We start from the raw sequence: 12,533 nt of genomic DNA, 5'->3' as shown, positions 1-12,533 counted from the left end.
ACCTTTTTTTTTCTTCTTCTTCTGATTCTACTGCTCTTCACATGGTTGCCATGTACAAAATGGCCTATGTTAAGCAAAGTGACTATGACTTTAAGGATCCTCAGAATTTGATTCCTGTGATAATAAACTGGTAATAAATTAAGGATTGTAATGCACTTTCAGGATTTAAAGTGTTCAGGAATAACATTGTCGAAGCATAAAGTTTTGTGTTATCTCAAAATAAATTGGTAACACTAGATTCAGCAATTCCTCTGAAAGAAAGTAAACTTTACCTGAATCTTGTAGATAGCTATAGTCATAGCCCAGATCTTTGGATGAAATAAAGAAATCACCATTTCTGTACAGTGGTATAAAAGGAACCATGTAGGATTCCCGGTTATGTCCAATGGGTGCATTGGCTTCTGGATAAACTTCTTGAAGAGGACGGTGCCTTCGGAGCCACTGCTCAAAAATACTGCAGGGGAAAAGGTTATTCAGACTAAGAAACATATTGTGTATAAAAGAAACATTTGAAAATTTTTAAAGTAAAATAAGGCATATATTAAAATCTGGAGACATGGAAAGATGTTGAATATATTCTTTATACTTCAAAAATATTTCGTAAAGTATCAGTTTATTCTTTAAGACCTTGAAGTTCACTCATTTAAAATAAATAGTGAGGCTAGCTTTGAAAAAATAATTTCTTAGCAGGTGAATAAAACTTACACATTGAGTTTTGAACCTCCAGAATGCTGCAAAATAAAGGTAACTATTGGTTGAGTGACAATTGAGTCATAGTTGTAAATTAAATATATTCCCAAAGAAAGACCAGAGAAAGAACGTATAAAACTAAATTGGAAACAGTGCTAGAATTTGGTCATTTTTTTGGTTCTGGTGGGAGGCTTTCAATGATTTAAACATTCATGTTGTGATAGGTGAAGTGTGGGCTTAATGAGTCTTGATGGGAGACAGAGCTTACCTCCAATGACAATGGTTTAGATACCTAAACTTTGTTTCTCGGCTTTTTCTAAAGTTAGAGTATGACCATATGATAAATATTCTGCCAATCTGACATACTCATTCATGACTTCGAAACAGGAGGTAGTGACACAAATAAGCAGGGACAATCAGAAACCATCCTAGAAATGGGCAGTGGCAGTTGATATAACAATATTTAGTTTTCAGGGGCAGCAAAGCCAGACGTACCAGCAAAGGAATCCATTGCCCAGCAAGTGCCCTGTGTTCTATAGCATGGTTTTGGCAGCCGTCTTAGCTGATGCCCTTCTTGCTTATTCTCACCTATTTCTGAACCTGCTGCTCCATGATTTTGTGAGCTACTCAGTAGCCTCTCAGCAAATTCTTTTCCTACTTAAATCAGGCAGAGTTAGTTTCTATTTCATGCAACTAAAAACTTTGACTGGAAAAAAACTAAAAAATTAAAGGATTGAAAAAAGTCCAGTAAGAATGGGGTAGAAACTCAAGTTGTAGAGTAATTTATAGAGAGCCATTAACAATATGACAAAGAGAATGGCTTTGTATTATCGAGTCATATGACATAGAAGAAAGAACACAAGAGCTGGAGTTGGGGAACTCTTCTTGAGGCCTAGCTCTGTGTTTTCATCTGGCTGTATAACTCTAAGAAAATCACTGAACTTGGAGAATTAGCCTCCTCATCCTTAAATAAGAGTAATAATATCTGTCCTACCTGTTTCCAATATGATAGTTTTTGTGAAAGTACTAAATAATAAGCTATCGTTACTTAGCTGTACATTTTAAGCTAGCAGGTCAAAGGTTGGTACAGGGTAGAAAAGGTGGTATTGAAAAAGAAGTGATAATGCTTCAAACAAAATGAATACAATTTTAGAAAACCATTTTCAACATTTTGAAGCACAATAACGAAGAGAACAAGGAAGCCAAATGGAAGAAATGATGATCATTTTTTCCATGACAGAAAACAATTCTGTTTATTAGAGGATCTGAACTTGAACACACTACTTGTGGTCAAAGTTGGTTTTCAGTTGTGAATTTAGTGAGGAATTGGCAGTCCACTGATAAACACTAAAAATCTGGTCCATGCATACCAAATGCTTTCTAAATTAGTTGAATTATTAAACGAACATTTACTGAGTATCTACTGTAGGTCAAGTTACACAAAGAACTGTGTAAAAATCTGAGTTCTATAGTTTGCGACAGGGAAGATTTGTAAAATTGTATCTGTTTGATCTTCTTTATTCTACAAAATGGGAATTATATTTATGTCATGAAGGTAATGTAAGGATTAATTAAAATAACACAAAATACACAGTTAAGTGGTACATAAAAGCTATTATCTTTCTCACAGCTCCTCTCTTCTCTTCTTCCCCCTCCTAAGTATTATGACTATACTGGAAAAACTTTAAAATTGATGAGACATAACATATGCTGTTTTAGAAATGCCAAAGCCTTGCATATGTGAGCAGTGCCTTTAGTGATGGTTATTATTCTGATAGGCAAAAATGAGAAATTAGAAGATTTAAGAAGATTAGTTTTTCTGTGCTTCAGTTTCCTCAACAGAAGAAATTAGAAACTGGCTTGACAATAAACCCGAAATTTTATTAAAGTCCTATGATTTTATAAACTAGTCCTGTTGTTTTAACTTTTATGGTTTTCTTCTCTTTACAAAAGCAGTACTTGTTTGTTATGTAAAATAGAGAAAATACAAACAAAAAGGAGAAAAGAAAAAATCACATGTAATTGCTCTATGCTTTTGTTATATCTAGTTTTTAAAATATGCATCCACAACACTCTACCTGTATTTTACCAAAAAAGGAAATCACATTATAGATAATTTTTAGTAGACATTTTATTCATACTAACCATATGTTTTCAATTGGTAAATTAATTTTTTAAAATGAGAAGGAGGCTGTCTGATAATCCCTCCACCACCCCTGTCAAATTTTGACTGATTTTGGAAGAGCCTGATATACAATGAGCCACTAAATAAGGGCTTGAGGCAAAAATTGTACCTTTTGTCAATTGAGAAAAATTACTTCTACAGTTCAATTTATAAATAATCTTGTTTCTGCCATGAAATAAAAATTCTTTACCTAAGTAGGACAAGGACATCAATTCTCAGCACCAAAAGATTTAATGGATGAAACCATTAATGTGCTCACCCACCTCATCAACCTTTTCAAATGAAGGTATTAATCTTGATTAAGTTCTTCACCAGTGATTCTCAACTTCAGTTAATTTCACCAAACCATGACTAGAATAGCTCACATGGGAATATTAATGTTTAACTCAGATAATTACATTGACATTTGGGGAGGAGGGGGTAGTCATCTTTTTAGCAAAACTTAATTTGAACTGAATCTAGATAGTTTTTCTGAAAATCTGAGTGACAGTGAAATTCACAACAGAAAAATTAGAAAAATGTAAAGATGACCACAGATGGAAATATGGAAAGATGTGTTTTATAAATAAAAGCTGGCATGGGACCTCTGATTTCAGGTCAGACATGTAAAGACTCTGGTCACCCTTATCCTTAAAATAAGAAAAAAATAGACAAATTAATAATCAACAAATTTTCTTGGACCCATGAGAGAATTGAAGTTGCGGGGCAAACTGCCATCCTCAAAAGTGGAGAGATGGGTTCATCCAGAGGCACATAGCTGAGATCTGCTTACCAGGGGCAGGAGCAGCTGGATTCCTAAAGTGGTAGGAACACTGAAACACTTCGATGAATGGCTGGAGACTGAGTCTAGACTAGTGATGATAGTGGGAAATTCCTGGGTGCTGCTGTCTTAGGGGAACTTCCACATGTTTGGGGCTTTACCTCCAGGAACTCCACCAGGTTTTTATGGTGAAGACCTCAGAAAGATACTCTCCTTACTCTGTTACAGGGAGGAGGAGAGTGACCATTGTGAAATATGCCCAGGACATTCTCCATATCAAAGCCCTATGATCCAGGGGAAATTGTTAGAACCTTATCCCAGTTTCAGGAAGAGAATTCCTTTCAGTCCAGCCTCTTTCAGTCTTCCTGTCTCACCTAAGGGGAAGTAAATATAAGCCACAGGTGTCAGAGTTTCAAGGACATAAATAGAAATACTGCAACCAGGGAAGCAAATAGAGGGGCAGAGGCAAAAGAAGAAAAAGCTGTATTGTGAAGCCCCAATGCACTGGCCTACTAAAGGACTGAGATTTAATTAGAATATTTTGAACACTCCCCTCTCTCATACTTTACCAGCATCCAACAAATCTCCAGTATAACAACAGTGGATTACAGCTAAAAGAGCTGAAATACATGAACTATCTCTGAGGAAGAGTATGTAGGGAAACCCAAAACCAAGAATAGAGACAAAAACAAATACACTACAGAAACTTGAGGCCTCTCATCTCAAAACTGTAACAACTAGGACAAACATTTAAACATTGTGCAACTCCTTGCCAGAGTAACATAAATTTGTACACTAAAAGCCCATTTACCTCAGTTTATCTTACCTAATAAAACATATGGCTTTTAATAAAAAATTACAAGGCATGGCAACAGAGAAGAAAAAAAATCTGAAGAGATAAAGCAATCATTAGAATCATTTATATCATATTAGATATGATATAAATTTTGGAACTATGAGACATGGAATCTGAAATAATTGTGAAAATATCAATTTAAAAAAACTCTACATAATATAAAATTAATATATTAGAATAACATTTCTAATAGAAAAAGTAAATAATACGCAAAAAATCATGAATAATGTAAGCAGAAAGATGGAAACCCTAAGAAAAAATTGAAAGAAAGCCTAGAAATCAAAAACATTCCAACAGTGTTGTATATATCACTAACATTGATACGGCCAAGAAAAGAATCAGTGAGCTTGAGGCTAGGTTAGGAGAAACTTCCCAAACTGAAATGTAAAGAGAAAGAATAAAAAATAATTAAGAATTATGGGATAATTTCCAAAAAATGTAACATATGCATAATTGGAATGCCAGAAGAAGAAAAAGTAGGCAGAACAGAAGAAATATTCTCCAGTAAAGGGAACTGGGGTTCCTCGAAGAAACGGCAGGCTCTAGGGCTGGGGTAAGAAATATACAAGATGAATGTCGAGCATCTTTTAGTGCCATAAAGTAAGGATATGTTCAAAGAAACGACAACCACCCACAATGTTAGAGATATTTCAAAGGGACAGAGTAGTCAACTGAAATCACTCCTGAAGGCTAAAGCTGGAAGAGTTTGAGCCACAAAATAAAGTCGTATAAAATAAATATAGAGGAGTCTGTACAGATATAATCTATAAATATACAAATTAATAAATGGAGAGAAATATATAAATCTGTCATGTAAAAGAATTCAAATAATTATGTAGATACTCTGTCTTGAAGGTACTATATATAACTCCCCACTCACTAAGTATGGGATGCACACAGTGACTTCTTTTCAAAGAGTGCAGTATAAAAACCTGGTGAAATCATTGAACAGTTTGAGAAACTTGACCAACACTACCTCCGCCAGGTGATCAAGGTTAACATTCACAATGGTAAGTTATGTTAATAGCATGGCCCTTTTTGGGTGATAGAGGTGTGATAATTGCTCTCTACCCATCATAAGGGTCATGGCCAACACTCCTATAACAAAAGACAGATTAACAAAGAAAAGCATAATAATTTAATCAAAGTTTTATATGACATGGGAGACCAGAAAAGAAGAGCCAAAGACCCAGGGAAAATTGTCTAATTTTATGCTTAGATTTTATGCTTATGGCCAGTGTTGCAGAAATTTGGACAAAAGAGTATGATCTAATGTAATAGACTGACAGAAACAACCCAGTAAGCCCTGTCTGTTTGTATTCTTCTTGACCTCTCTGTGCAGCAGTCCCTCCTCCTACGTATAGGGCAGGGCCTTAGCAATGAAGGTTTTATGACCTACTATCAAATAATGTAGGTCAGAGTATTTTTTTTATGGCCAGCTGCTACAAAGAAAGGTGGGAGAAGATGATAGTAATATTTTTAGGGTTTATGGCTTGTTTTGGAAAAGAAAGGTTCTAGTTTTTATGATCTTGGGGAAGAGGGAGTCTAGTTTCTGTGGTTTATTTCACAGGCGAAATAGGGGCCAGAGACTTTGCTTCTGAGGCCTTCCAATCTCCTTTACTTCAAAATACTCAGCATCCCAAGGCACCATACTTTGGGGTACATTTTTGAGTCCCTATACACCTTTGATATGATGTGAAGAGAATGGTGCTTTACCTCTAGGGTTGTCCATCCCAAAACACATATCCCAGTTTAATCATGAGAAAAAAATCAGACAAATATCAACTGTGGGACATTTTACAAAATACCTGAGCAGTACTCCTCAAAGTTGTGAAGGTCATCAAAAAACAAAGAAAGTCTGAAAAACTATCACAGGCAAGAGGAACCTAAGGAGACAGGATGATTAAATGTAATATAGTATCCTGGGTGGGATCCTGGAGCAGAAGAAGATATTAGATAACTACTAAGTAATCTAAAGTATTGACTGTGGTTGATAATAATTATATCAACATGGTTCATTAATGTCCACTAATGTCCCATACCAAGGGAAGATGTTAATAATAGGGGAATTGGGTATGGAAAATGTAGGAACTCTCCATTCTATCTTCACAACATTTTTACAAATAAAATAATTATAAAATATTTATTTAAAAAAAGAACAAACAAGGAAGGCTTAAGATAGTTGGATATTTGGGAACTGATTCGTTGTAACACATCTACCACCACCATGACTACACACACAAAAAAGTTACATACACATATGTAATAGAAGACCTTTTTATTTATTCATTCATATATTTCAAAAATGAATGAATATATTCTAAATATCTATAATAAACTGGCTCTGGGCCCAGCATTGGTGAAGTTTTCTGCCCTATAGTATTTGGAGTCTAGTGATGGAGATAGTAACTAGCAATTTCAGAAATCAACCTATAGTTATGAACTGGCAAATATGGAAGAATGTAACATGGTAACAGGATTTAATGGGGAAGCCTCATCTTGACTGTGGCCTGAGGAAAAGTCTTTGATGGTGCATTCTTCAAGAGTTGAAGAATGACTGTTTAGAGAAATGGTAGAAGAATATTTCTGAAGGACAGAATGGAATTTGGAAAGAATCTTTGATTGGAAGTATGCGACAAATTCCAGGAACTAAAAATTGACCAATATGTCTATAGGGATCAAGGAGCAAATAGCTCCAGATGAGGCTGGGAAGGTGAACTGAGGCCAAATCATGAAGGGTAGCAGAGGCCATGTTAGGGAGATTTGTGTTTTTTTCCTAACAGAAAGTCACTGTTTGTATCTGGGAAGGTGAATGATAACATGAACAGATTATCATTTGTAAAAGACCACACAGATTTCATTGCAGAGAAGGGACTGAGGAAGAGTAGGAGTTGGTGGATATGCAGGCATCAAGGGGGATAAAGAAATCAGTGAGAAAATTATGTCCAGGAAAAAAGATGATGTCCGGAAATCCAAGCAGTACAATTGAGGAGCCAGGTACCACAGAAAATGCCTAGTTTTCTGGCTTATGCTACTGAGCAAAGTGTTTGTATTACCAGATACAGAAACCCCTGAAGAAGTGGAATATTAGGGGAGGATGTTGATGTCATGATTCTAGATGAGATGTGCTGTAAGATGTTTTTGAGACATTTCAGTGGGGGTGTCAGGTCATTCGCTAGATATCTGGGTCTGGATTTCAGAGTAAGATTAACTTTGGAAACACAAATTGAGAAGTCACCCACCTCTAGCTAATAACTGAAGCCATGGGAATAATGAGGTAATGAAAATACGAGAGAATCTGAAGTTATTTTTCTTGGATATCATCTTTCTGAAAGGCCAGGACAGATGACATGACAATCACACTCTCTTTGAGAACTGCAGCTTGAGATGCCTCCAGCCACTTGAATTTCTAGTCACTCAAAATTTATCGAATTGCAGTTGTATAATAGCAGGCCAGTGCATTCCTATATTTTTTATTCTTTTATTATTATTTATTTCTTCATGTAGTACTTGTTTTGAAGCAGTTACTTGTTAAAACAAACTTGTAGTTTTTAAATGATAATAAACATTTCCATTTAAACTTAATCCAATAAAACTCTCTAAGCCTCAGTGTGCTCATTTATAGAAAAGGGATGGTACTATCTATTTTAATGTATTTATGAGAACAAAAATAAAATAAGGAAGTGAAATGTCAAGTAACAATAGTTAAGGATAAAATGAGACAATATAAATGATTGGCTTAGTTCTGAAAAAGCAGTAATTTGTTTTCTTCCCTTCCAAACCCCTCATTTTACAGAGGCAAAATAAAATTTGAATCCAAAGGTCACAGTTAACGGTACAACCAATATTGGAATCAAGGGGTCTTGGCTACCACTCTGTTACTAATAATAGTAAATACCCTGTTCTCTGTGTGTTTACACAGGATGACAGGGGTGTTTCTGCAGTTGCAAGTATGCATATGCTTCTACCAAAGTCTGATGCGTAGATTTTCTCTCTTGGAAGACGCTCTGCTTGACCTTCGTCTTGAAATGTAAGCTGTTTATCCAACAGACACCTGCATTAATTAGCATTAAACACCTTAAGTGTTCCTTTTCTCAGAGGACTCAGGACTCACACACTTTATACTCAAGAAGCAGCAATGAATACATTACAAGATCAGGAAAGGATATGTATTAGCATAAGAAATACAACGAAGGAGATAATGTGAAATCATACTTTAAAAAAAAGGCAGAGAGAGAGAAAGTAGTGAACAAAGTTGGTAAGGGACTGAGTTAAGATGAGAACCCAGTTCTTCTGCTTCTTTCTCTGACACTTTAGTGTTCCCTATCTAGGTTTCTGTTCTTTCCTTCCTTTCTCTCCATGAGGAGGTTTCTGTTACTTTCTGACTAAGCTTTAAGCGATGCAGATGGAGGAGAATTTGTCAACAGGGTGGGAAAGGTACAGAAAACAGATGCTAGATTGTCAGTTAAACATGCTCCTTATTTCAGAAATTCAGGATCACAATCACTCTTTTTTCTTTCACTGTGAGGGAACAAATCCAAATAGAGGCAGAGGCATTGTTGTTTTCAAAGCAGGCACAAGTACATTGGAGGAATATCAATGCTGCCAACCAGCTGAAGAACAACAGCTTTTAATCTTTTGTTTCTCAGTGCCTTGCACACAGATTAGGTGCCAACTATCTACCCAATAATCTTGAGTTTATAATCTAACCCAGATGACAAAGTTAGCAATAAAGCAATGTCTATAAAATAAACTCTTAATATATTGTTAAATCAAGTTTAGCTGAAAGTTGTCTCCTACATATTTTAAGTTCAGCCTAAAGGTTTCTCTGTACATTGTGAACTATAACCTAAATGGAGTTGTAAACAGACTATAGTCTATTCTTGTGCCAATCACCGAGTTTTGTCTAATCAAAGGTGGCCAGCTGTTCAAACCATGTTCAAATAAGTCAAACACCAAGCTATAACCAATCTGACTGTTTCTGTACCTCACTTCCATTTTTTTAACGTTATTTTTCTTTTTCTGTACATTAATCTTCTTCCACCATGTGGCTGTGCTAGAGAATCTGAGCCTACTCTAGCTCAGGAAGCTACCTGGTTCATAAATTGTTCTTTGCTCAATTAAACTCTTTTAAATTTAATTTGGCTAAAGTTTTCCTTTGAACAATATCTTGCTTAATATTTTATTGATTCCATTTTACAGAAGAAAAAATTGAGTCAAAGAATTTAAGAATTTGCCAATAGTAACTCAACTAGAAAGCAGTAGAAGATCTGGGGTTCCATTTTAGATTCCTGTGACTTTTATCATAACACCCAGCTGGCAGAGCTAGGACCAGAATCAAGGTGCTCTGTTCCAAGTTTAATGCTTTTCCACTAACATGCAAGAAATTAGTAATTAGGAATTAAAACAGAAAGGTGGACAAGGCTTTCATGTTTTGTTCCAAGCATTAGCAGGCCTTTCAAAGCTATACACAGAAGTGAGAACTAGGCATCTTCTGATTTCACCTTACGTGACAGAATTTGATTACAAAATCTCTCAGAGTATGTAAGAAAGGGTGATGGCACAGTTGTGAAACACTAATAGCAGTAGTCTAAAGACATATGATTTATCCTTGTAGAATTGAAACCCTTTTTTATTCACAGGCTATGAGGAGCCGAAGACCATCACTGGCTTAGTAGGGTATGAGGTGGCAACAGATAAGTAGGTCAAAGAGGATGCCATGAACATGAGGTTCTGGATCTGGGCCTAGATGTATCTATGATGACTAACTTAGAATACCCTCCTGATGAGGGCCACAGAGTACTTGGGAGGTGACTTTAAGAGTGCTGAAAGGGACCTAAACAGCTCACATTGACAACAGGCAGTGAAAGTGAGGGGAATTGGGGAAAGCAGTACAACATATCTTGTTATGAACATAGGAAGAACCTGCCAGATGAACACACAAGAGGGGAAAGTCCAATTTCCACAAGCACAAAGGCTTATACAAGGCATCCTAACTTTGGCCTTGGGATGTGAGAGCAAGAAGAGAAGTCAGAAATACAAAACCTCCTCATAAGAAAACTTGTTTCAAATTCCTGTTATTGATTTTTGTGAGGAGAGAGAAGATAATCTCTGGAAGTCTCAGTTTATTCATCTGTAAAATGTGGATAATAACAAACTTCAAAGAGCTGTAAGACATAAATGAGATCAGGTACACTAAGGACAGTGCTTAACATGCAGTGAGGTTAGTTGTGGCCATTATACTTGCACAGAGCAGAAACCATTAGTTCTACAGCTTAATACAGGAGCCAATTTAATTTCCTTAGAAAAGACATTTTAAATATTTGCTATTTGGTCTGTCATCCAAGTACTAACCAGACTAGACCCTGCTTTGCTTTCAAGAAATTGGTACGCCTATGGTATAGACATAGGCAAATTTTTGCTATTTGTGAATTATGGTGTACCACAAATAAAAGAGTTGTCCTAAAAATTAATTCAATAAGTCTATTAATTTTATTTCTTATTTTAAAATATAAAAAGAGAATCATACAATCTAAAGGTTAGCCTCACAGATTCTGGAGCTAGATGATTGTGATACTTACTAATTCTGCAAACTGGGGCAAGCTACTTAACCTCATGTGCTCCACTCTTCTTTTCAGTGAAGTGGGGATTATAACATATTATGAGCTAAACTGTGTCTCTGTAAAATTCAAATGTTTATGTCCTAACTCCTAATACCTCAGAATGTTACTTTATTTGGAGATAAGATCTTTAAAGAGATAATTAAGTTGAAATGAAGACGTTAGTAGGCCAGAATCCAATATGAATGAAGTTCTTAGAAGAAGAGGAAATTTGAGCATGGGCAGGGACAGAGAGGAGACTATGTGAAGACACAGGAAAAAGATGGCCATTTACAAGTCAAGGGAAGAAGCCTTAAAAGAAACCAACCCTGGTGACACTTTGATCTCAGACTTTAATTTTCCAGAATTGTGAGAAAAAAAAATTATGTTGTTTAAGCTACCCAGTCTGTGGAACAGGTATACCACATTTTATTGCAATTCAATTTATTGCTTTATGCGGATATTACATTGTTTACGAATTGAAGGTTTGTGGCAGCCCCACATTGCAGAAGTCTCTCAGTGACATTTTTCCAACAGCATGTGTTCGTGTCATGTCTCTCTCACAGTTTGGTAATTCTCATAATATTTCAAACTTTTTCAATATTACTAAATCTCTTATTATGATCTGTGATCAGTGATTTTTGATGTCACTCTTGTAATTGTTTTGGGGTGCCACAAACCACATCCATATAAGATGGTGAAGTTTTGTGTATGTTCTGACTGCTCCACCTGCCAGCCATCCTCCTTCCCTCACGCCCCCATCACCAACAGTCCTCCTCCCTCTCTTCGGGCCTCCCTATTCTCTGACACATAGCAATATTGAAATTAGGTCAATTAATAACCCTACAGTGGCCTATAAATGTTCAATTGAAAGGAAGAGTCACTTTAAATCAAGAGGTAGGAATAATTACCTACAGGTAGGAATAATATTAGATAAATATTAGAGGTAAGAATAATAATGAGGAAAGCATGTCCAAAGCCAACATAGCTAGGCCTTTTATGTGAAATACAGTCAAGCTGTAAATGCAAAAGAAAAATTCTTGAAGGAAATTAAAAGTGCTAGTCCAGTGAACACATAAATGATAAGAAAGTGAAACAGCCTTATTGCCGATATGGAGAAAGTTTTAGTGGTTTGGATAGAAGATCAAACCAGCTACAAACTTCCCTTAAGCTAAAGCCTAATCCAGAGCAAGGCCCCAGCTCTCTTCAATTTTATGAGTCCTGAGAGCAGTGAGGAAGTTGAAGAAGAAAAGTTTGAATCTGGCAGTTGTTCAAGAGTTTTAAGAAAAGAGCCCATCTTCATAAAATAAAAGTGCCAGGTGAAGCAATAAGTTCTGATGGAAAAGCTGCAGAAAATTAACCAGAAGATCTTCCTAAGATAAGAGATGAAAGTCATTACACTAAACAAACAATTTTCAAGGTAGACAAATTGCCTTCTATTGG

General features: G+C 35.9%; 2 protein-coding genes across 5 annotated transcripts in view; one reads left to right on the top strand and one right to left on the bottom strand.

Annotated features, from left to right (window-relative positions):
• The window catches only part of GRM5 (glutamate metabotropic receptor 5), an 810,828-nt gene that overhangs the window by 35,803 nt on the left and 762,492 nt on the right, over positions 1-12,533 (top strand). For 3 of the 4 annotated variants that reach the window (XM_054662591.2, XM_063784377.1, XM_016921754.4), the window contains exon 3: positions 8,414-8,521. The exons of the other annotated variant lie outside the window; for it this stretch is intronic. The gene's annotated coding sequence lies outside the window, so the exon portion shown is untranslated. The remainder of the gene's footprint in view (positions 1-8,413; positions 8,522-12,533) is intronic. 4 annotated transcript variants of the gene reach the window in all.
• TYR (tyrosinase) overlaps positions 1-12,533 on the bottom strand; it is a 117,508-nt gene that overhangs the window by 10,635 nt on the left and 94,340 nt on the right. The window contains 1 exon segment of the mRNA XM_001136041.3: positions 273-454. Within this exon segment, the coding sequence (XP_001136041.2) occupies positions 273-454 (182 nt within the window).

The sequence above is a fragment of the Pan troglodytes genome, chromosome 9 (genome assembly GCF_028858775.2).
Source record: "Pan troglodytes isolate AG18354 chromosome 9, NHGRI_mPanTro3-v2.0_pri, whole genome shotgun sequence".
In the NCBI taxonomy this organism is placed as follows: domain Eukaryota; kingdom Metazoa; phylum Chordata; class Mammalia; order Primates; family Hominidae; genus Pan; species Pan troglodytes.
Note: the sequence above shows the minus strand (reverse complement) of the source record. Positions and strands in the feature narration are given on the sequence as shown.